The sequence below is a fragment of the Convolutriloba macropyga genome, chromosome 14 (assembly GCF_964194025.1).
Source record: "Convolutriloba macropyga chromosome 14, txConMacr16.3, whole genome shotgun sequence".
NCBI classification, from domain to species: Eukaryota; Metazoa; Xenacoelomorpha; order Acoela; family Convolutidae; genus Convolutriloba; species Convolutriloba macropyga.
The window spans coordinates 32,915,677-32,941,918 of NC_134481.1; the positions used below are offsets into that span (position 1 = coordinate 32,915,677).

Genomic DNA, 26,242 nt, shown 5'->3' on the forward strand with positions numbered 1-26,242 from the left:
TCTATGAAAGTACAAAAAATGAGATAAACATCAAAAATGAGGGCATGCCAAGAGTGATCGATGTTTACATTGTAAATAATTCTAATCGAAGTGTCAAAAAACCAGCAAGGAATGAACGCTGGTTGTATGGCGATGAGGAGGAACAGGAAACATTTCTAAAATTCGGTTAAGTTGATATTGAATATTTTGTTTAAATGTTTAGCCAAAAATGATTTCAAAATTACTTTAACGTCGTCTACGCGCTACTGAAGCAACTTGAGCCTAACAATTAAAACTATGGGAAAGTTTCCACTTTACTATGTTTACAAATGACTACTATTGAAGTGACCGCAGGGTCAACTGATAATAACAGCCGAAATCCTTTATCAAACCCGTGTCTCATTACCTATTATAGTCCACATTTTTAAAACGTTTAGTGAGAATACACACATTATAAACAGATGCTAGCGACATTGATTGATATAATAGGCTGTTGCACCAAAAAGGAAAATCAAAATTTAACCACCAAAGTTCAATCTGTTGCAGCCGCAGGTAAACCTTATCCAAAATAGTCTCGAGAACTTCATGTAAAGTTATGCATTTAAGAACTTGCGATAATTTCAAAACTCAGAATTGTATTCTACTTTATCTTCAATTTATAAGTCGACAACACTCATAAAATTTCATTTTTAGGTTGGGGTCTTACCGCCCTGTTTTTTCTCTTTTGGGGGGCGAGGGGAGTAAGGTTACAAGCCAAACTGAGTTGACTTCTACCAACCTGTAGTTGCATCTGGCGTTTGCTGAGGACCACCTGTACTGCATTGAGGGTGGAATCAGAGAGAGCGGGCGAGTGGGACCTGCCACCCGCTCTTCCTCTGGAAGGTGAGGCACTCCTGTCCAATCTGGCTCTCAGTTTTGGCAACTCGTCTGGAGTGTCAAACTCGTCTCCAAATAGAGAACTGAAAAAGTTTTATGAAGTGAATTACACCCTTGAAAGCTCTGAAAAAGAATCCAAATAGTAAATAGGGTTCAAAAACTTCAAAATAATTTTACACTGCTTGCAATGTCTTAAAAATTATAAATAAAATTAAAAGTGATGAAAAGTGATAAAAATGAAAAGTGGAATTTGTACACATATTGCATACAGAGCTAACTTATATAAGCATGTCATTGATTTTCTTGTAATCGCCAGTTGCATAAACTGCAGGACAGGCACATTACATTACGGACTTACAGTCCCTATTAAAATTAGCAAAACCTGTATCAACTTACTTGGTGGTGTTGGCATCGTTTATCACAATCTGTGCAATGTCTCGCATGCTCTGGTTGAGCACTTCCGTCTGTCTCTTGAGGTCCAACATCTTAGGAGAGTCATCACCCTATACACAACATACCAACAAATGCAACATAGCACATCCACATACCCATGAAGTCAACTTTGTTCATGTTTAAAATGACTGCCTCTTATTGTCTAAAAATATTTCTATCTCCCTCAACGTCCTGATAACATTCAACTGGTGGGGACAAAAAATTGAATGAAAGTCATTGTGATGCCACTATTACATTGCATGTTAAACAAAAATGTCCATCTCCCTTCTCTGGCCACGTCTCTAAGTGCGAATACATCAGTAACCATAGAATTGTGGTCAAAGAGGAAAAGGGTAGAAAATAACTTGGTCACAGTTTGCAAAAGTATTTTTCATCAGAACAACAGACAACAAACTTACATATGTGTCGACGTATTTCTTCAACTGGGCACCCTTCTGATTGAGTTCTTCCTTCATTCTGTCCGCCATTGCTCCTATCTCGTTGATCCTTCAACAAAACAGTGAAGAGGGTCACAAAGTTACATTTTGATGCTAAAGGCCGATTTTTTTGCTAAGCTTAATGCTTCACATCTATAACGTTTTGGCTGAGAAACAGAAGTGGTATCATTGAAAATCCGAAAATCGCTTGACAAATTGAATTATTTTTGTAGGAATAACTCGAAAGTAATTGAAGAGGTCTGAAGTTGTAAAAAATCCACTCTTCTTCCAGATTATAATACTCTTTAGCATATCTTTAGGTATCAGATCGACATTATATTTTAACATAAACCAACTAAAGGACAAATTGCTCTCAAATAACAGGCTGGGCAAATTAATTCAGAGGGAGTAAAACTTTTCTTTAAGGGAGCAAAAAAAAACCAACGAATGAGGGATTCTGATCCTTTATCTACTGCGTCCTAGCCTGAAACACTTACCACTCGGCTATTAAGCCATTGACCTCATACCTTACAATCGATTTTTTGAGCAACGCAGACTTATTTTCTCCATCGGATCAATTTAGGTCAAGCAAAAAATCAAGTCCAGCGTGAAAAACACCCTTAAGAAGTGAAATCGAAAGAATATTCTAGAAGAAAACGGTCCAGCGAAAACTTGCCATAAGACACACACGTATACAAAAATTGCCCCAAACTTTGTTCGAGAGCAAATAATAAAACAGTTCTCAAAGAAAGCCACCACAAAATGGCTGCAATTGCTTCGCAGACATTCAGCGTTGAAAAAAGTAAAATTAAGACTTAAAAATTATTAAACATAACAGACTAAGTCAGGCGAATCGCTCTCAGACGACCGGCCAGCGGTTGGCTTCGGTAGTAGCCAGCTGGGGCTTGGCGATGCTAGTATTAGGGGGGGGGGTCAGTAGAGTGGAGGGTTAAGCGTTGGGGCAGGGTATCAAGCGATGGGAAGTCGGGTTGGGAGGGCTGGACAAGAAGGGGGTCAAAATTGCTTGGTGGAGTGGGGGGTTTGGAGGGGCGGCCGAGGAGAGGGGGTCAAACTTTTAACATTAAGATCAGTCCTTCAACAAGAAATTGTCTCCTCAAAACAGTTTCGGTGAATCGCATACTTGGAGACTAGTAAGACGTAAGGCTCTAAGAGAGCTGCTCATCCACTCAAGGCCCTCTGGGCTTAACCTGTTTTTTTTGTTTGTGGTGACGAAAAGTTAAAAGGGGCAACAAAAATTGGTCAAGCGAAAATCGCATAAGACCACAGAATTAGTATAATTGCTAGTTTGAGAGCAATTGAACAAAAACTTGGAAAAAATTTGTTGAAGCTGCGCTTAAGTGTTGCCCATCTGCGCTTCGCAAAGAAACAAGGTGCTTTGAAATATTGATAACTTCCCCTGTTTGCTTTGCTATTTTTCTTAGAGCCAATTACTTCACTAATTTAGAGCAGGCTCACGGTAGCGCATCAAAGCAGCTCCCGTATAAACTGACACAAATAATTGCTAATACAAAACTGTAGATTCACCATAAAAGTATACGAATTTGTACGTTGGTACTAACGCTAGCATTATGAACAGCAACGAAATTACTAAATGTCGCAAAAAGGATGTCACAAAAAGGGAAGCATTTGCTCAAAGTACTTTTTTGGTTCAGCCCTGCTGACTATTCCCTATTTAGTTGCGGTGCCACAACAAAGCCGGTTTAGCGAGAACAACTTTTTCGAGGGTTTTCCACAATATTTAAAGGAAGCACGCTAGATGTGTACCTTTCGTTTGATCTGTTTTCTCGATTTCACTATTTGTAATTCTTCATTTACGCTACATCGATCTGCAATTTTTTGTGCGCAAAGGTTCTCGAAGTCACTTTTTGAAGCTAGTCAGGAAAAATCATAAACTTGCAAATTTGCGAATTTTTTCCTCTCTTGTATACGAGTTAGCGAATTTTTCATGTACAGTTTAATCTCTTATGTGACTAATCTCAACTTAACTGCTATTTTAATTAAGCTTCATAAACCATTACAAAGTATTGTAACAATAACACCATAACCGACTAACATCGAGCGAATTGCTCTCAAACGACCGGCGAGCGGTTGGCTTCAGTAGTCGCCAGCTGGGGTTTAGGGATGAGGTGTGGATTGGGGTGGGGAGCGAGACTAGTAAGGTGTTAGGCTCTAAGAGAGCTGCTCCGCTACTTAATGCCCTCCGAGCGCTACCTGTTTATCCCATTTTTAACAACGATAAGTCAAATGGGCCAGACGAATAATTAATAACTGTTCACGAGGGGAGGCGAGATCGTTAGGTACAAGACTAACTTATGGTTAAGATGATTCCTTTCCAGATCCCACTGTCCACTCAATTCCTGCTGCTGTCTGGCTTTCTCCTTTAGCTGGTCTTCCAGAACCTGTTTATCCCTGCTCAGGCGGTCGATCTCCATTGCCAAGTTACTCTCCTCGTGTTTAAGGTTGGAGGTCAAGTTCATACATGCTGACTGTACATTGCGGGCTGCTTTTGATATCTCACCACGCACAGCTGTCATATCCCTGAGTAAAGAATTTCATCTAACTCAGGACTACAAATGTCTATTTATACTCAGTACATGGTTTCTCAGTAATTAAACCTCGAAAGGTTAATTAAGAACCAAAGGGTTATTCTGCGATCAATCCATTGAATCCTTTTAGCGACAAAACCCTGTTCGAATCTATTCCTTTAATGTTCTCAACAGAAATAAAGTTGTTATAGTGGATGTGCGTACTAACTTTTCAGTGGAGCTCTTGAGTTCGGAAAAAGATCTTCTGAAGGCTACAACTGCTCTCCATAATGTGAGAAGCCTCGCGTGCTCATTGCTAAAGTACTCGTTGAACGCCTGAAAACAGGTCACATATAAATAACATTGAAAACGTTTTTGAATCTATTTAAATAACAATTCTTCATTTTTCCGAGTTTCATACCTAGATTAGAAACGATTGTTTGCGTTAATTCAACTATTAACAGAATCTATTTTCTCCCGAAACCAGGCTTAAAACACGAACGCACAAGTTTGAAAATTCTGAAAGTCTGCAGTGCCAGAAGGTTCTACATGCATAGCCAGAAGTTGTTTTCAAACTTTCCGCATTCTAAACATAGAAGTAGCATGTTCTAAACAATATTACGAGACTCTGCAGAAGTCACTTAGAAATTCTAGCTTAACATCTGCAACCACTGGTCGCCATAAATGCCAGAAGTTCTCGGTGACTTCAAGCAGAGGCTTGTAATCGCATACAAGAGTCTAGTAAGCCACAAGTCTCTAAGAGCCTTTAATGCCCTCCGGGCGTTACCTGTTTAACCCGTCTTCGAGGACGAAAAATCAAATGGGCCAGACGAAAAATCGGTCCAGTAATTAATAATATTAGTTATAACAAAAACAGCAAAATATTCAAACAAAGCAACAAGAAAACGAAACAGTTGGTAGTATTGGTAGTAGTACTAATACAATGACTAATACAATGGAGTGTGAATACTAACTCTCTCCTCATCCTTCCACTCTGTCTCCATGTTCTCCAACTCAGTCTTCTGTCTCTGCCACTCTGTGCTCATCTTCTCAATGTCCCTCTGCAGTTGCCCATTCACACTTGTTGCCTCCTTCAACTGGTCAGACAGCAACGTGTTCATCTGGTTCAGACTCAGAGATCTAAAATTTAACACTTTTCAAGTTTGCAAAATTAATTGCAAACAGCTTTGCTAATCTACACCTCATCATTGATTTCACCTTCAAATTTAAAATACTATTGGATGAATTATAATCGATCAGAATTCTGACTTACGAAAGATGATATTTTCCAAGAAATAAGATCTTATTTATCAAAACAATTTCAATTTTGAAGCAACAGAACAAATTATCACGACCGAGTAACATACACTCTTATCATTCGTTTGATATAACTTCTAATCACTCTGCCATTTCAAGTCTGTCGCTTTACAATCTTCACTTAAAGGATTATTGAATGATCACAACTGATAGTTCCATTGAATGTTTTCATCACAATTTGGCTTTGTCCGGTAAACAGCTAACGGCGATTAAATATTTTTTAGGTTTCAAAAATCGCTTTTGATGAGCGCAAATATCTCACCTAGCAAAGCTGCTTTCACGTGCTAACTACACCTAGTAAAGTTAGTTTTTTTCAACATCTTTTATCATCAGTAAAATTACACAGACACCTTTTTCAGTCAAACATGTCGTCCTTCATCGAAATTACAGCCACAATTGATCAGCCTAATCGAAACCGCCGCTTTTTCCAATTTCAGGTTTGGAATACAAATAGACAAATACGCCCCATTTCCCTGGTAAAGATTCCAAATAAAGTGAAATTGAAAATATATTACATGTGTTGTTCTCTTATGTTAACAAAAATTGTCCCGCACCATTTAAACAACATTTTAAGTAATTTCAAATTTCTGCTGCCACTTTTTAGGCCAGTATAGTTTATTACACAAACAATTCTTTAATACCTTTCTATGCATAAAAACAGTGAATTCATCTTTCGTTATTTTTCTGAATACATTTTTTGTTTGCTTTGATTAATAATTAAGTGAATCGCAAATGAACATGAGTCACTAAGGAAGCAAAAAATGGGAGTAATGGATGGTGGGACTGTTTGTGGAATAGTGGAAGACAGTTTCAGTGAAACCACTTTTACAATAGGGGAGATTTTCCATAAATCATTCCACGTAAAGCTCAGCTAACTGTCTGAACAAAACAACTGATACGTGTGTGAGCGCAAAGTCTGCAACAACACACAGATGCTTTTACAAGCGATCGATTAAATTTCTCAATAAAACCTACGATGTCGTCTGCAGTGTGTAACAAAAGATACCAGAAAAATGGGTCCCAAAACATCAAAATCGCCAAAATGAAATAAAGATACTTTTATCGTTATATCAATCTCTCATCCTATCTGAATTAAAAATTAAGCTCACGCTATGACAAAAGATGCTTTAAAACAAAAGTCCTATCTCAATTTATTAATTTACACAAATACGTGCACATTGAATAAAAGCTGAACATATCTTTTAATTTAACAAATCTTTCATTTATAGTTCAAAGAAGGGACAACAATAATTGCATGCTTAATATTTGTTCAAACTTTTTTTATGAAACATTGAAACGTAGCTAGATGGCTCCAGAACGTGTCGCAGAAACTGTGTTCAAATAAAAACCTAAATGACCTAAATTACGAAAACCTAAATGACAATCTTTTTCACGATGCATGGTTTCCGTTTCGATTTAAAACTCGGTGAGTTGCGATTTCAGGAAACATTTTTTTTAAAATGACGAGAGACGGCCAGCCAGAAAAGTTTTCAAACTTTTCGCAATATCACGCAGAAAAAAAAGCAGTCCTGTCCTTTTTCGCGGATTTTTTTGAGCGACTGTTCTGAGATAGTAAAATAATCGAAAGAAGCCATTTGCCGAAAATAACAAAACAGTAGGAGAATGTTTTACTAGTTCTTTTTATTCTTATCCACCCAAAGCTTAAGCGCGAAAATTTTTCGCAACCCAGAACTTATGGACCCCGCAGCGTTACTCTTCGGCCATGAATAGGTAGCTTACGCTAAAACAAACATAGCTGTTCGATCGCCAAAAATAGCCGCAATAGCTTCGTGGACCCGAAGTCTCAGAAAAAATAGGATGAAACAGACCAAAAATATTCTTTTTCTAAAATACTGAGCAGTTATATTTTGATTAGTAATCTGTTTAACTTAATGCTGCCCCTATTAGCTGCTTGAAACGCACTCACTTCACGTTATCTCTTTGAATTAAAGTAAACAAAAGCCAATTTCAAATCGAGAAGTCATTTCCGAGAGTGAGGGAATTTACGTGTGACCAAAAACTTAATAACGCAAATTACTGCAGAAAAAATAAAAGGAAAACATAAAAGACATATGGGGAAAAAAACGAAGGTTATTGAAAATAAGTGAGGTCAAAGTCACCGAAACACGCAACTAACAATTGAATTGAATTCTTCAAAATCTGTTTCACAATCTATCAATAGAAAGAACATATATCAGCCTCAATGAAAACAATTGTGGGACCCCGCAACAAAAGCAGGAACAAAGGCAGGCAACAGTCAAAATTTAAAAAGGTCGAAAAAAGTGGTGTCGATGTCAATTAAATTATTAGCATCAAACCTAAATATTAAGAAGATCCCAATTATGCCTAATTGAAGACAAAAAATAATTACCAGTGCCGTAGGTACTTGAATGATCATTAAATAGTCCTAATCTAAAAAGCTAAAAGCGCTATGACCCGTTACTAGGGAACTGATTTGAACTCAGAATGATGTATTATTTCATGTTTGGAGCGCTTTTTAATTCTATTGGTGTACGTAGCTTTTTTGGGTACCATAGTGTATATACCACTATTGGATTTAAAGTGAAAAAAGGCGACAGTTTTGGCGCACTTATCATTTGACTTTTAGTATTAAATTGCTAAAACGGTCAGGCTAAAATTTTGCATGAAAAAACATAGCCGGTAAAACCGGAAACGACTCGAAGAATCGTGCAATAAAAACTCTTTTCTAACTCTTTTGATGCTAAAATTTCACACCAACCTCTGCTGCTCCTCTTCCAATTTGATGAGGGCACTCTCTAGATCCAAGTTATGGTCATGTTCTGCCCGTCTGAGTTTGTTCTCTGCATCCTCCACTCTAGAACTGAGCTGATCTTGGACTGTCTGTAGCTCCACTCTAGTTGCGTCACTCTCCCTTGCTCTCTCGTGTAGAGTTGTCTCTAGTTCTCCACACTTCTTCTTGTATTGCAGCAACTAAAAAACACAAACAAACAATAGCACAAACAATAGTTAGGTAATTATGTTTTGATGAATTTCACAATATCATCATAATCAAATTTTATAACTGCTACCATTCACCAAACTCCATAAAAATAGTGGCCAACTTTTGTTCCGACCCCACTTGTGGGGGGAGGAACTATATACTCAAATGGGTTTTTTTTTGTTCAGTCATTTTTGGCCGATCGATATATTCGTCGTAGAGAAATGTGAGTGGTATCATTAAAAAGCTGGTCCAGCGTAGAATTCAAAATTGAAAAGATTTTTTGATTTTCGTTTTTTTTCGAGGAGTTATCGAGGATTGAAGTTTTGTGTGAACACGCGATATTTGTTCACTTTTAGTGTAATTTTTCTCCAAATTAAAATATTTTCTATAAAAATAGTATTTCAAAATTAAATTTCACGCTAAAAATGGACCAATTTTTTGTTCCTAATAGACTTAAGGCGATAAAAAAGACTAGTTCTGGTCTCATTGGGAAGTTCACTATAAAAAAAAATCGAATTCTATTTGAGAGCTCATTTTTTTATAAAAACTTTTCTCTTTTTGCTTTTTTTAAGTCACCTAGAGCCAAGTCACTTTTTGTATCAAGGTTCTATTAATGAAAAACCTCCTTCACAGTCAAATTAAGCCCAATGAACAAAAGACATCGTTTTCAAGGAATTGCTCATGTTTTTTTTGGCTTCGATTCTGAGTTTTTATAATTTTAATTAAAATTTTGAATTTCTTTTTGAGGTTTTACTAATTTTTTGGAGTCCTATGGCATAGATTCATTGATTAACAGTGCAATATGTTCGTTCCTTAATGAGCATTAAGTGAACATATCTAGTGCTTTGAGGGGACAGCTAATGGCTGCTAAGACTTAAAAAATAATTTTTCGAGTTTCTTTTGAACATTAGAGAATAAAACTTATTATCGTGAACTGTAAATCAGTCCAGGAGTGACAACACCCTCTTCCTTCTTACTGCAGCCAAATTTAATCTGGTTAGCGGTTTTGTCTTCTAACCATTGGTTATATGTATTCAATGACACAGGATTTCAATTTTTTTAAAAATTTTTTTGGATATTTTTTTAATTATTGGTTACTTTTGATCTCTTATCACATTATTCAAACATTATACATATTATCCAAATCATATTTTAATCCCATTGGCTTCAAGAGGACATTCAGTGTCATAAGACTTATTGTGAATTCATGTTATTATCTATGCGTAACAAACATCCTTCCATCGGGGTATATCTGCGCGTACATATTGAGCTCCGTTGAAAGATTTTGAGTTTAATGGCTGTTATGAGTTAAAAACAATTTTTCGATTTTTTTAATATTAACCAATCCTAAAAATGATTGAACTGTAGGTCAATGTCAGTACTAGCGGAATCTTTTTCCGTTCTACTGCAGCCAAAATTAATCTGATTAGCGGTTTTATCTTCTACCTATTAGTTTTAAAACTTCAATGCCACGAGATTTCATAATTTTTTTTTTAGTTTTTGCGTACTTTATTTAATTTTTGGATCCTTTTGAAATCTTATTAAATCATGCTACTGCTGATGGTCCCCATTGTTTTAGTGATAAAGTTCAACGGATCATAGATAAAGTTTTCAGAGAAGAGCTTATTATTTGAATTGCTTCGAAATATTCTTCTGGCACTTTTCTTATGAATTTTTGGTTTTTGCCTGTCTCTGTTGTCGTTTTCATAGTCAATAACTTGTTGTAAGGTCTTATTGATGAAATATGAGTGTCAAACAAACTTATTGTCCCGTCGAGGCATAATTTAGCGTATTTACTGGCTTGCGTTGAAGGCTAATGAAAATAATTGCGTTGATAATACGTGTTTTCTCGAAAATTTCGTTGTTCTAATGTATTTGTTTGTTTGATTTTTTGAAATTATATTGATAAATAAGAGAAATCTCATTGCTCTTAAAAATTGATTGAAAATAGAAGAGTTTTCAGTGAAAAGTTTAATTTTTTTTAATGCCTTCGACACTTCTCTCGCTCAATTTTTTCTTGAATTTGCTGTTTTTGTTCTTTAGGTAGCCCTAAATTGCTGACAAATCTCATAGGCTTCTAAATGAGCATTGAATGAATGATGTTACCCGAAGCAGTTAGTTTATAGCGAATAGTCTTAAAGTTTATGATAATGATATTGAAGTTTTTTTCAAACTTTTCAGTTTTTGTTGTTCTTTTCGTCAAATTGTAACTTATTTTCGTCAATGAGAGGTCCCATCCAATTTCTTGTATTTCAAGAGATAAATTATCTATTGATATTATTTGTCACAATGTTTGTTTTGTTAATTGCGTTTTCTGGACAATATGCGTATTTCTGAACGTTCATTGAGTGGCCAATTTTTGTGTTTCTTTTTCTCTTCTTTCAGAACAATCGCGTAATAACAGATCCCAGTGGTTTTCAAATGTGGCGCACGAAAACTTATTTAATCTCTGTTTAAATCCTTCAGCTGAACAAGTAGAATCGAACAATTGAATTAAAAAAACATAATATTCAGATGATAGCTAATGACTTTAATGGTAGCAATAGTTTGTTTTCGCAAATCGTTTGTAATTTTTTGAGTTTCTTTTCAGTTCGCTTCTATGGCTTAGTCTAACCAAAGACAGGTCCTTTTGGTTTTGTAATGAGTTTTTAGTACTTTATTAAGGATTATTTAGTTAAAAGCTAATGATTTTTAAGATTTTTGAAATTTCTTGGTGTAAAAAATGTTGATTAATTTTTTAAGTTTGGCCTCACCGTTCGTTCTTTTTGTCGACTTGTTACCCAGTCTCATTAAGAACATTTTCCATCTGCTTTATTGTTAGAAAAAAGTAAACTTGTGTAGTTAAGGTTTTACCCGACTGCACTTTGACGTTGTTACTAGGTGCTTTTAAATTTAGATATTCCGTTTTCGCCGTGAAATTTTTGTTTGTGCTAATTTTGTATTTTTTGTCTCTTAGTCTCTTTAATGTCAGATCATGTAGGCGCTGTAATGAGGCATGGCATTATGTAATTCAATTAGTAGATAAATTGTGTAACGTTTGCTTTAAACTCAAACATCTATTGTTTGTTATCTCTTCATTTGGTTGACAATTTAGTCAAAAATGTAGATGAGCTCGGGTCGGAACATCATGTGCGAACGCACATTAACGAGCCGCCTTTTCAGTTTCTATGATTATTGTAATAAAATCAACGACTGTCATCGTTTCTAGTTTTAATGATGAGACGTATCTGTGGAAATGAAAGAAACTCCTCTAGACACTATTAATTCCATTTTCCAAGCAGAAACAGCTCCTCTGATAACAAAGCTTCTTCCGGAAGAAAAACTCTCTTATTTTAGTGATCTTTGTGTTTGAAACATTTGGATAACGCCTTCAGTTAAGAAAATAGAAGAATGACTAACTTTCTGTTGAAGTTTCTTTACAATTTCAGTCTGTTTGGTCTGTCCCTCCTGGTAGGCGGCCAATTTAGACTTGTAACTGTCATTCTGTTCCTCCAGTTTCCTCCTCAGCTCAGAATTCTGCATAAGTAGACCCTGCATACTACTCGCACCCATGGCAGCACCACCGCCCGATTCCGAATCGTATTCCATAGTCAAGTCTGTTCAACTGCTACTCTATTGATGCGAGTTTTCCAATCACGTTCAACTGCGTTCTGATTGGACAATAAGGTATTCAATAAGAGAGGGGTGGGGAATGATAGGGTATAATGATGATAATGATGCGAGTATCAGTTTCTGATGTATATGCGTAGTGCAAATAGGCAAGAATGAATCAAAGTTCAGTTTGAGTAGATAGTTGGTTTGTTTTCTAAGGATAGATTGGGTATATCTCTCCTGCTGGTCGATAGACAGTCAGGACGGAGGGAAGGGAAACTGGGTCCTTCCTCAGGGCACTATAAACTATCTGAAACAGGTTAAAGTATTGCAAAGCAGTCATATATATACAGACCAAGCATTAAACCACAACAGTTTGTAATATTACAAACTTCACGTTATCACGGCCGCACATTCTGTGAAGAAAAAATGGTCTAAAAGCTCATTCACGGAGGAGTGAATGCAAAAAATAAAGCAAAGCCCTCAAAGATAACTTATTTTTACGGCTGGTGATAAAGCTAAAAACACTTCTTTTCTTCAAGGGTTATTCTTTCAGTACCTTAAATATTTTTGTATCAATTACAAATGTGAACTAACGACAATAACTTCTCAAAATAAAAAAAAACTGAGACCTCTTTTTTGACTCCAAATATTATATACTCTGCTGTAATTCACCGTTTTTGACTTCAAAAAATACATTAAAAAAATCAATCAACAGAAGAAGCAAAGCCAAGACGTCACTATTGAAATCTCTCAGGCAAGAGCAAATAACGTAAAATACGTAATATATTATTTACGTAAAATACGTTAATATATATTAAAACACTTTTTTCTAAGCCGTGAACGGAGGGAGAGGATTCCATTTTAAAGTTGCTTAAAAGTAGAAATTTCACGGCATCTGACATGAGGTCCCATAATTTAAAAACAATTCGCAAAAATGGAAAAAAGAAAGTCCCCAACCAGCTTAGGTGTTTTGACAATGAAAATTCAAATCTACTTGACAAAGTAGAAACTGCCATCAACAACACTCCAAAAGACGAAAAGGTATCTTCTGGGTGCATTTTTGGGGCATAATAACCACAGGAATATAAAAAAAAATTCATGACAAAAGTCATCAAATCAATTTTTAATGTCGGGAGCATAAAAAGTGTCTGATGTTGATCGCTAAACGTATCAAAAAATAAAATGAAGAACAAAAAGTTTCACGCTTCTATCAAATTTTGCAAACTAATCATCGTCTGATCATTAAACAGAGAAACTATCAGTAAAAGTATGAAAACAAAAACCGATATTTCGGTTTGAAAATATATATAACTGAGCCGATGAAACTACTCAAATAATCCTCAAGCATCCTCAGACTTCACGCATACACTTGGTCTTGTGCAATAGCATCCATGCTACATCCGATCTAAACTCACGCCAATTTCGCAGAGAAATTGTTCATACAAATATAAACCGTCTTCACGAAGATATAGCGATGCAGAAACCAATCGTGCTTCTGTTATAAAAACTCAAATTGTTTGAATTAAGCAAATTCAGTGCACTATACGACCTTTTAACGTTTATCCAATGACAGACTTTATCAAAGGAACCACGTAAAACCATAAACCGTCGGATGAATATCATAAACCGCAAAAATTTCGGATGAATTGCTCTCGAAGGACAGGCTGAGAACGTTTAATTTATAAGAAATGTAGCTTGGAAATTTTAAATGGGTGTAAAAACAAAAGACACCACAGGGGTTCGAACCCAGGACCTCGATTGTCAGTCTGGCATCTTAACCACTAACCTACAATGACTTTGATTCTCTTTCGCTCACAATCGCTTTTATATTAGCAACAAAATTTATTTCAAAAGAGAGCACTCAAAACTTAAGACCTCAACCGTGAAATAGTCACACAATGAGTCAGAGAATGTTCTAGTACAGAAACACAAAAACGGTCAGGCAAAAATTTTGATTAAGATTTTGAACACATGTACACGGCAAACTTTGTTCGAGAGCAGTCAAAAACAAAATGCAGCTGCTAATGCTAAAAGTAAGTTTATTTTTCGTTCAGAACCCTTTATGTGACGAAGGTTAGGACCTTTAAAGCAGCCCTAGTTTTTCGTTTAGCCAAATTTTGGCCAACCAACCTTTTACGGAAAGATATTAATGGGACAACATCAATAGCTTCTTAGAAAAATGAATCAATCGTTGAGGCAATTTTATTTTTTTTAGGAAATGAAATGGTAAGAGCAAAAATTCTATATGGCTCGGATAGAATGATTAATAAATAAAAGCAGCATAATGAAAAAATGTGAAATTTAAGCTAAAAGCGTGTAAATTTACAATCATCTTATATTCACAAAAATCTTTTGCAATGTATTTATGCTCATTAGATGACATTAATGCTCTAGTAAAATTGTCAGGTCATTTACTTAAAGTTTAAATGCTTATGTATTAATTCTCAATAGATAAATTTAAATGCTTTTGCAAATTTATTAAATCGTTTAACTAGTATTTCTTCAGCTGAAAATATAAAAACGGTCTTTTTGTGTCAGCACCAGTCCTCGGAGCGCAACTAATTTTTGTTTAGTTATGTGGAGTTAACATTTTTTTTCTTTCCGATATCTTGTATTCTAGTTCAGGTGTCTGTTATGCTAAACATTTTCAAGTAGCAATTTGTTTTTGGTTACTGAGAAAATTTTCTTTATGTTCTTGATACAAAAATCAACAAATAAGAAATCATCTGTTCAATTATAACTGAACAATCATACTTGAACCTTTTGGTAATTAACTAAGATTTTGATTTCTTTTGTGTTTTTTGTGATATCATTTTTGTCGATTTGAAAAATATGTTTCAATACTACTCCACTCCATTCTTTCCAACTTCATGCTTAAGGTGAGAGTAATAGTGTTTACCTAAGAAGTATTAGTATATGGCTGTTCAAAGGCTCTTTTGTTCATTAAAATGTGGAATTAACAATTGATCAATTGAACAAATGATCTAAAAGAGAAAGCTTTTGAAAAAAAAAGAAGTTATAAGCTTGATAATTTCCGTACGGGGTGTACAAGAACTGTCATGGGGATAATTGATTATTACGAATTCAAAGTCTGTCCAGTAATGATTTCGGTACCAAAACTTTTAAAATGAATACAAAAAACTCATGTATTGCGCCTCTTATTGAAAACATTTTGCTGAGTTGAAATCAATGCGCAAAATCAGTACAAACTTGATAATCTGTCTTCAAATTTGGACACAAAAAGTTCACGCTGAAATTTGAAAAACGTAACCCATCGAAATTATTCACATTTCCGTATACAAAAGATGAAACAATCATAGTAGGAAGATGAAGTCGACGTTGAAAGGATTTTGTACTCGCTGTTCTTGTCTTAGCGGAAACACTGTTCAAATAAAATTTTTGTGCATTCGTCTTAATGGATTTCACGTCTTCAAATAAGGTAAATTATTGGACATAGGACGGGTTGAAACATCCTGCGCGAAGCAGAATAACGATTTGCCCTTTTTTATGAATTCCAATTCACTAGCAACGACAAGAAGTACTCAGATTCTAATTATTTGAAGCTGCCGTTTCTGAACGTTAATTCAATTTCACAAAAAAAACAGATATTACTAACATTAAAGCTACTCTGAAATTTATTACATTCACAGGTAGATAAATTCCAGAATCAACAACACTAAAACGAATGAAAACATATCACAAAATTGAATTTTGTTCCCTTTTGGAGAGAAATTGTATATTTCGCTCCAGCAAAATCTTGAGAAATGCTAGCGCGCAATAAAATTAATTCAATCCTAAAAATAATCTCAAAACATCCGAAAACAATGCTTTCCTTTCCTAGTAACATGATCTAGTTGTGAAATATGAAAATAATCCCAAAAACAATTGAGAATGTAAAAATAATGTAAAACTTTGGTACGTTGTTGCTGTGAATGATTTCATGCCAGGTTTTAAGGAACCTGAAATATTTGCCCAGAACTCCACAAGCACTGATAAAAATGGAAAAGCGATAAAAGGCAAAAAGCTAGAGAACACATAGTTGTAATTTAAAAAACGTGAGCGACTAATTAAATCTGAGCCATGAAAATTCGTCAGGACATAAAATTTTGTGTCTCCTGCTAAACATGTATTTTTAGTTTCAACCGCAAAGGAACGTGCTGAGATGTACAAGATTACCCTTTCTAATAGGAAGTGGGAATTCTTTCAATATGTGCACCCACTGCAATCACGAAAATTGACATGAGAACATACGGATATTCATACCACAGATATGAACCAAAGCCATAACCATCAATAGTTGCCAAATTTCTTTGGTAATATACTATAGGCTTTAGTAATATAGCTTCGCTGATCTGGCCATAGATAATAATAACTTTATTAGAGCTCTTCAGTTGATTAATTAAATTTAGATTCAGTAAATTTTTTACTTCTTTTCACTTTCAAATAGTCACAAAATACATAGACTATAAATTTGTACAAACTAATCAAATCTCCTGAAAGAATGTAAATACTATTTTCATGACAGATGTGTTAAAAATTTGATAACTAATTCAAAAAATTAAAATCTGATAGCAGTAATTATAATAACTAAACTACTAACTTCATAAATACAAGCTAAGAATCAGTAACATGTAACTATTCCTAACAGGCAAATAATGCCATAATAAAGTGAATAAAATTGAGAGCGTAGCCATAGTTTTTATGACTCATATCGAAAAAGGAAAAACGTGGTGAGATAATAAAAAAAACAAAAAATGCACTTGTGTTTCAAACCAAATCCAAACAGACTCAGGTAATAAGAGCACTTAATAAAAAAAATAATGCGCATTAGATTTAGAGTAACGGAGTTAAAGGAAAACTTAAGCTGAGAAAAAGCGGCGGTACAGAACGGATGAGCGAAAAAAAAACTGCGGTTGGTGGTGGAACAATTTTAACAAACAGCTGAGCAGCAAAGAAAAATTGTATCCCCCCATTTTCTACAAAAATCAATTGGATAAATACGTGGATAAATATTTGATCACAGCTATAACACAAAACAGTTACAATGAAATGTTCTTTCCTTTTCTCTTATTCATAAATACATAAAACAGATTGAAAAGTACACAATGTAAAGCTGAAATTAGAAGGGACAGGAGCATTAAAAATTACGATGATCCAACTATTAATTCACCAATTTTCCCTCGATCACATGTACCATAAACACAGTACCGTCCACTCAATATAGAAATTATTATTCCGCAATACGCCAAAAACTCACTCAAAATCTTAAAAACTTGTTCTGTGGTAATAAAATAGCAATTCTGTGTTTCCGTTATACAAAGAACAACGTGCATAATAAATATTGTAGCAAGTAGACTGTTAGGAGCCATTGAAAGTACACCAAATTGGATGTGAAAGCCATTAAAATGCTACAATAAATAATTTGCCTAGAGAGCCAATTTGAGAATTAATCGGAAGTGTATTGGAGATGACAGGATACATTGAACACATACAAGAAACTGAGGCTGTTTTGATTTAGATTGATAGGAACAAAACATGTTTGTATATCACCTGGCTTGTTTTACAAGAGGCAACATTAAGGAGAAACGACCAAAAAGACTTCCAAATGATTTTGCATTAATTATTACTTGCAAAATTGACCGCTTAGCCCAAACACTACTCACATCAAACGCGATTTAAAAAACTGGTACTACAATCAACCTCAAAAACTATTTCCTGGCCACCCATTCATCTTAAGCACGACAAAATTTAATCAACAAGCCACGCAAGGATGAAACTTTGTCGAGGTTTCTTCAAAAAGAATAAGCGATTTTAAATTTCATCAATGAATTATTGACACAAATCACAAAAAATCAACCCAGTAACACACAAAATGCTCTCACACAACGGACCATGGCTTCCTAACCTTCTGGAATAATAAGTCTCAAGAGTCTTGAATTTCTGGAGTCACAAGCAAGGACTACACTACGCCGTTTTGCATTTTGCACAATTAGGATAAAAACTGTTGTAGAAAGCTTCTCACGATAAGCACGCTGAAATTAATTCCACAGATCAAAACTTTTGAGAGAAACAAAATTTAAGTTCAAAATCGACAAAAATTGAAAATCGTTTTTAAAATATATTCAAGAAAACGCAATCCGACTGACGTCGGACGAATTCCTCTCGAACGACTGAAGGGGCAACCAGTTTAGAAGGAGGCATAGATTAGAGAAACTTTTACCGTGCAAAACTTCTTACTGGTAAGGGTTTTGAACCCGCAGCATCTCACATGAGAGTCAGCCATATGAACGTTACGCTACACAGGTTATGTACGGTCCTTGCTGAAAATCGCTTTTGTTTCAGGATCACTCCTTTTTAAATCACTCGAAATCACTCGAAATATCAAAGTCAAGCGTGAAAAAGTCATTCCTGTTAAACCGGAAAAATGTTCTAGAACAGACTTCTAGAACATTCTAGTCAATAAATCTTAGAATAAATGTTCTATAATGATCATTCAAGTACCTACGGCACTGGTAATTATTTTTTGTCTTCAATTAGGCATAATTGGGATCGTCTTAATATTTAGGTTTGATGCTAATAATTTAATTAACTTCGACACCACTTTTTTTCGACCTTTTTAAATTTTGACTGTTGCCTGCCTTTGTTCCTGCTTTTGTTGCGGGGTCCCACAATTGTTTTCATTGAGGCTGATATATGTTCTTTCTATTGATAGATTGTGAAACAGATTTTGAAGAATTTAATCAACAAGCCACGCAAGGATGAAACTTTGACGAGGTTTCTTCAAAAAGAATAAGCGATTTTAAATTTCATCAATGAATTATTGACACAAATCACAAAAAATCAACCCAGTAACACACAAAATGCTCTCACACAACGGACCATGGCTTCCTAACCTTCTGGAATAATAAGTCTCAAGAGTCTTGAATTTGAGGCAAAGGTCGAACATTCATTTCAAGATCTATTATTTAAACAAAAAATCAAATTACACAAACAAACAAACGAACAAGCACACACACAAAGAAACACACAAAAACAAACGAACAAACACAAACAAACAAAAAACAGACATACAAACACGCACACACAAAGAAACACACAAAAACAAACAAGCAAAAACAATCAGGCATACAAAAATATAAACAAAAAACAAACATGCAAACACACAGGCGCGCACACACACAAATGCACCGTAATACCGTCCAAACCACGAACACTAAAATAACTAACACTACTAATAGGAGCTCTCAAAACACTGCCGAGCAGTTAGCTTCACCAGTAGCTACCTGCCAGGCCATCTTCAGCTTAACGGAGGGTGCTTCCTTCATACACGAAAAACCCTTAATTTAGGATTTAAAGAATGCATTAAACTTGTTCGGTAAATAGCATACATCGAGACTAATGACCCAAAAGAATAAGAGAACTTAATACCTTCCAGGCTTTACCTTTTTAATCCGGTTAATGTTTAAGTCAAAGGCTCAGACAAAAAACCGCTCAAGCAAGAAAAATTGCGTAAAAAATGTAGCACAACAATTAAAATTGCTACAAATTTCATTTTAATGCAACATATTGAGCACCAGCTTTGGACTGCATCGGCATCTGTTTGAGTCAATCATCTATGAAAACCAACACTAAAAAATACATATGACAAATTTGAACCATACGCTTCAAAGAGCGGTTTCCTTTTTAAATTCTTCTGAGGTTCTGTTCATGAAATACAACCTAGGAACCAAAGCACCTTCGGCTCAAATAGATCGGTCCAAAGCAACGAATAAAATCGATAGTTCATCCGCGCTTACTCAAAGTTCCCTGAAAATCAGTGATATCTTGCCATCAGCAGTTCAAGAAGGAAAGTCCGGTCCGTCTCCTCAAATGGCTTAACACAGCAGATTAATGAACTGGCAACTAATGGTGACAGATCTTGTTTCCAGATACTAGTTGAGACAAAACTCTATGTCCCGATAAAAAAGATACTCACTATATAGTCTCAATGCTGCAGCACGATTTAGTCTGAACTGAGATACTTGAAAACGAATTAAAATTACGATGCATGGGTGTGCTCTAAATCAAATTGAGCACATTGCCAATTCACTCAAGTTTTGTCAACAGCGATAACAATACCGATTAATCAACCATGCGCTAAATAACATAGGGAATATGATGACAAAAATTGCCATACGGCCGAATTGTCCCCGAAGACAAAGTGTCTTGGCTCCGGAAGCAAGCGCCTCCAATTTTGTCGTTGCCTATTTTTTGCTTGCATCATCGAAGCCGCTTCGTGTCATATAGCAGCATACTCACGAACTTTATAGCTCAAATCTGTTCATCATTAAATTTTCCTGTTGCTGATTAAATTTTCACTTCTGTTGGTGGATGCACGCAAAAGATAATTGCTTTCTGCGGAAAAATTCTTGTTGTCAACACAGTCAAGATAAGAAGTGAATTATTAAGTTAAAAGTTTCGACCCATTAAACAAAATTTTCACTATATAGCACAAGGTGGTATCGCTATCGCTGTTGAAGAAACTTGAGTGGATTTCCAATGGGCTCATATTGATTTAGAGCACACCCATTCATCGTAGTTTTAAGCGGATTTCAAGTATCATAGTTTCAACTAAATCGTGCTCCAATATTGGGACCATATAGCGATGATCTCTCTCATCGGGATAACAGTTTTGCTCCAACTGGTATCTGTCATCATTAATCGTCAGTTCACTAATCTTCTGTGTTAAGCCGGCAACAGAAAAACGTCAGGGAAACTGCATCCAAGTGAAAGAGAACCCTTGATCCGATGGAATGCTATAGCTGTGAGTTTTATCAATTTGAACAAGCAAAACTGCTTTCCTTGAGTCTCTCACTAATTTTACAGCAACTGAGGCCACAAAGATGTACCCAGAGAATCTATATGCAATCAATAGTTAAATTTCGCATCAATCCAAGCGGGTAAGGACATCACTGGCCAAAATAGTGAATCTGGCCTACTCTCAAGTTTTGTCGCTCCAGTTTTTTACAGTGCTTCATTAACAACCGTGAAGCAAACAAAACCTTTGTAAAAAAGAAGGCAAAGTGGTAGCATTCTTCAAATTGATATCAGAAAGGCATTTGATTCTTTTAAGCGTTAAGCATCCGTAGCTCAACAAAATCTCTGATGCCTAGTATAATTTCCTTTGCCTCCTTTCATTACTCCCAGCAAAGCAATTTATTTTCTCAAAAGCTCAACTGTTTGCAGTCAGTAAGCGTGCAACAGGGTGATCCATTCTGTCCTTTTTTGCTTTCTCTGGCAATCTGGCCAATTGTAAAAGAACCTGACCCAACGATGCTGGTATCTTAATGACGGCATCATTGCAGCTTCCAAAACCAAACGATTGAAAGCGTTGGAACTTCCAGAAAAATCAGACGCAAACTATTGTTTGAAACTCAGGAAGGATAAAAACAAACTATGGCCCAACAACGCCATAACGAGCAGAAGGAACAACCTAGAAGGAATTGAAATCTTAGGAGCAGCTATAGGCTCCCAAGTAGAAAAATTTGACACTTAGAACTTTTCGACGATTTTGCATTTGTGGACGATCCACAATAATCTCGGCATCCTGCGTTATCTACTCCTTTTGATGCAAATTTAAGCCAGACGAATCAAGCGATCCTGCAAAAAGCCGACTCGCTTCAGAACGCAACGTCTGAGGGCACTTTAAACGCTTGTATTAAGGGCATTTTGGGAACTCTAGTGTCACATGACTCAAGGAACCAGATATGCCTTCCAATTAGCAAAACTGCGTTGCAATAAGATCAGCTGATCAATTTCAAGCTTCGCATGTTGGTTCCATTTCCAATCTTCCAATCTCGTAGAAACACCAAGAGGCTATAATCCGGAACCGCAGACGTCAATTGTAAAAAAAAATTGAAGAATTAGGTGAAACTGCTACCACACAGCCCTCTTAAGTAAACTTCAGGAAAAACTTGATAACTCAGCTTATGACAACTTTTTAGGCAATCATACCTCCACTAGAGAAAAAACATGTTTGCTATCTCTTCATCTATAAAAATCAGGTGCCGGGCTATCAAAAGCCCCATTCCAGCTCTGGCGATTAATTTGTCTCAGAAAAATGAATTCCATGCTTCTCTTAAACAACAACTGTCAAAGTGTACAAAAACAAGAGAAAAAGCTTCTTTTTGTAAATTTGGAACTCTAGATGTAACGGTCTATCATGCCGTGTAACGCCATGGTCGGGCGCACATTTGTCACTCATCTGCGAGCAAAAGAATTTACTATCCGACAACAACTTCAGATTGGGACATGGCTGACGGGGCAAAATGGGGCGAATAGCTGTATTGAGACTGACTGAGATGCCCTGTGAGAGCTAAAGATAACTTACGAATGGTATCTGAAAATCGCCCAAACAACTCGAAAGCAGAGACCATTCGTAAGTTATCTTTAGCTCTCACAGGGCATCCCAGTCAGTCTCAATTCAGCTATTCGCGCGTCTGCGATCATGCCAATTCCTATAGTTTTGATATTATAGGCAGAAGGGGAACGCGAGCAGGCCTGAAATCCGATCTTGTCCGTTAAGAGGAGTCTTTTTTGATATGTCACCCAATGAACGGTGTCAATCATCACTGATACAATGACTGTGTCTCACCCAATGAGTGAGAAGCTCGGAGAGTTCTTTTGTAGTTGTTTGGGTCGTAAACCAGTGGCGGAAAAATTTGTATGTGGAAACAGGACAAATAACTCTAAAGATTTCACCCACAAGGTAGCGAGAGTGATCCAACTGAACAGAATAATATCAATGATCGGTTATCAATCAAAATTTACAACCTTCAATTTTACAAATAAATAAAACATAGCTGGCAGATTGCCAGAAAATAGCCGCAATAGCTTCGTAGATCTGCAGTCTCAAAAAAAAACAGTAAAAAGACAGACCAAAAAAACATCTTTCAATTGAAGGCTGATATGTTAAATTTTAATTAAAGATCTGTATAAGTTTTTGCTGCCTCTATTAGCTGCTCTCTAATACCCAGCAGTAAGAGTGACACACACTCATTTGACCTGCTCTCTTTGAATTAAAGTAAATAAAAGTCAATTTCAAAATGAGGAAGACAATTTTGTGAGTGAAAGTCGTGTGACCAAAAATATATTCACGCAAATGAACAAAAAAACTCGCTCCACTAAGAGCAAAAAATTACGTCACGCACGCACTTCAGTTAAATGGCATGAACGAATGAACAAGAAGCAGATTTGAAGTGGTTATGACGTCATATGGTCGTAACAAAAATCGCAACAAAACAAAGAACATAGCAGGACAAGTCTTGACGTACAATTCAAAGAATTTTCATTGACTAAACAAAAAACTAGACCTAGAACGGACTATGAATGAATTGGGAAAACCATTTCTAAAAAACAGAAAATAAAAAAACAAATTCAATGTCAAAATGCCGCATGCGAACAAAAGAAAAACCACTAGCGAGAGGGAAATTTGGCTCAAAAGGAAAACTAGGCCTAGAATGAACTATCAATGGATACGGAAAACGCTTTAGAAAAAATCCAATCCAAAAAATTGAAAAAAAACAGTAAAAAAACAGAGTGAAATTGCCGCATGTGATCGAAAAACCGCTAGCCAGAAAGCGAAATTTTGTTTAAGCACCGTTTTCGCACTCTACTTTAAATTTAGAGAAAAAATTTCACGCCGCAAAAACACAGGCGTTTAAACTCCACTTCCTGTTTCGGCGTAACAAAATCACTACTCCAATTTGACTTAAAAATCATGAAAATGTGAACAGATCATAAAAAAAGACAGCGCCCCAATACAATGGCCAGCTATTAAAAAGAAACAGATTATTTGTGTATTTTTATTAAGAATCGGTTTAAATCATTGCTGCTTCTTGCAAACAGTCACTTTGATAGCGAGTGAAAATGTTATTTTGATAGTGAGGAAAGTCATATTTGAGAGTAAAGTTAAGTCACGCTGGACCAAAATATGCGAATGATTTAAAAAAACTCGCTCCACAATGAGTGAAAAATGACATCATGCACGCAATTCAGTCAAGCCGTGATCGTAACTTGCAGAGAATACCAATAAAAGCCCAAGCCATCGCTTTGCAGCTATTAATGAAAGAACAGTCTTCCTAGCTAGATTTAACACTTAAAGAGAGCATAGCAAAATTTTTATTTTACTCCATTTTGTTAATGCAGCGCTCGGCAACGACAGGCGCCGAACCAACCGATATAACATGGAGTTTTGAAGTATGGAGTTGCATTTGAAAACAGCGCCCAATTGCTAAAAAGTTTAAAATTCTGGGAATCCTTCGACAAATCGAGCTCAGCCTGCGTTGAACTCGTCTTTGAGCTCTTATTGCTTTAATTTTGCCAGAATTATACTCCTAACATGTATAAACTTATTCATTAGCTAATAGTTTTAAGTTCCTTGCAAGATAAGAATAATTTTCAAATCAAGAACATGAAGATTCATTTTCATAAAAATCCCATTTTGCTTCACGTTGGACAAACTTAATGAAACTTAGCATTTTGAAATCAGCGCTTTCAAAAGCACTTAGAATTAGACATCCAGTAGAATACATTTTTGACCGAGATAACAATTACCAAATCCACTAAAATTTACAATCAAGGTTAACGGTTAACAATTCATAGCTATTGGAGAAACTGATTTTTAAAAATAAGGGATGTCATCACTCACCTGTGTATAAGTTATCCCGAATATTGATATGAAGCTCTCAAAACTGGTTCGCAACGTTTTGAGATCACAGCAGTATAAAGATAAGATACTCAATTAAAGCACGCACAACAATACTTTTTGTTCTCAATTGACCAACGATACCAATAGAGCCAACAACGAATAATGAAAACTGTGCTTATGAAAATGAAGACAATTCAGAGCCTCGTACAAAATTAATGTAATATAAGTTAATTTAAAAATTTAAAAATAATACACGTGCTTGGTATGCACGCTTCAAAAGTTCGAAGCGTTTAGATTTATGGTTTTATAACTCAACCAGTTAGTAAAACTATCCAGTTGCTATAACCACACCGCATGAAAATGACAAAAAATATAAGCCACCACCAAATAAAAGAATTTTTCAAATTATCAACGCTATGTAGCACCACAAAAATAACACAGCTTTTTGAAGATGGATTCATCGCAAAATACAAGCACAAAAGCTTTAAAAGTACTTTTTACGTTTAACTCTCTAATTTGTGTACATTCTAACGAGCATTGCCTTAACTTTCACACAGAAATTATTTTTTCTGTTACAAGTAAATTGAGAATGAAAACCATTCTTTGACCAGGGGAAACATAACAATAGACATTGTACGCACATTTTCTTCGGTACTCACAATTAACATCGCAAAATACATCTAATTGATTAGATAGCTTTTTAAAGAAACCGACAAATGATATTCAAACCAGCAATGAGTCCCAATTCTACCTTTGGCTTTAAACTATAACTCTGAGCAACACTTTATGCTTTCATACAGCAGCTTACATGCAGATTTCTTGGCTGGATATTCGACTTTTAAGCTTGTTTCATCTGGTTCAAAAAAGAATTGGAAACGAGTATAAAACAAACAACGCTATAAGCAATCAAAGCTGTTTGAAAGGGAGTTGGTTATTAATGCATTTTTGCTCAAATTAAATGCTCAATTTGGCCTACGAGACCAGAGGCGGAAATAACGTCTGTTAACTAGCAATGCAAACAAAGATAAGCGTTATAATTATAACGGAAAATGATGCGTCAAATGTATTATTTTGCGATTGTAAACGGAATAGATAAATTATTAAAAATGCCAACAATCAATAGAGACAATTCCCAATTAAAATTCCAAGTAATTAGAAAAAACTCAATGGCTCCTGTTCGCTTTAATTCTGTGCTACTCAAACAAAAGGAGAAACATAGTTGCTATGACACCAACCAATGGCACACTTAAAAGTAGTGAAAAATTATAACACTAGCTCAACGTATTAATTCCGTAAAATAAGGCAAAAAAAAACGGTTGCTTACTATTTGAAAACATAAACCGACTAATGTCGGAAGAATTGCCCTCCAACGAGGCGGGTGAAAAAAATGACCCGCCGGGTTTCGAACCAT

General features: G+C 35.6%; 1 protein-coding gene across 1 annotated transcript in view; it reads right to left on the bottom strand.

Moving 5' to 3' along the window:
• The window catches only part of LOC142353698 (uncharacterized), a 99,022-nt gene extending 74,016 nt beyond the window's left edge, over positions 1–25,006 (bottom strand). The window contains exons 1-9 of the mRNA XM_075406022.1: positions 24,832–25,006; positions 11,949–12,450; positions 8,328–8,539; positions 5,245–5,410; positions 4,500–4,606; positions 4,056–4,283; positions 1,707–1,794; positions 1,252–1,358; positions 758–938 (exon numbers count right to left, since the gene is read on the bottom strand). Of these exons, the coding sequence (XP_075262137.1) occupies positions 758–938; positions 1,252–1,358; positions 1,707–1,794; positions 4,056–4,283; positions 4,500–4,606; positions 5,245–5,410; positions 8,328–8,539; positions 11,949–12,137 (1,278 nt within the window). The 5' untranslated portion in view covers positions 12,138–12,450; positions 24,832–25,006. The remainder of the gene's footprint in view (positions 1–757; positions 939–1,251; positions 1,359–1,706; positions 1,795–4,055; positions 4,284–4,499; positions 4,607–5,244; positions 5,411–8,327; positions 8,540–11,948; positions 12,451–24,831) is intronic.
• Between the last annotated feature and the right edge of the window lie 1,236 nt (positions 25,007–26,242).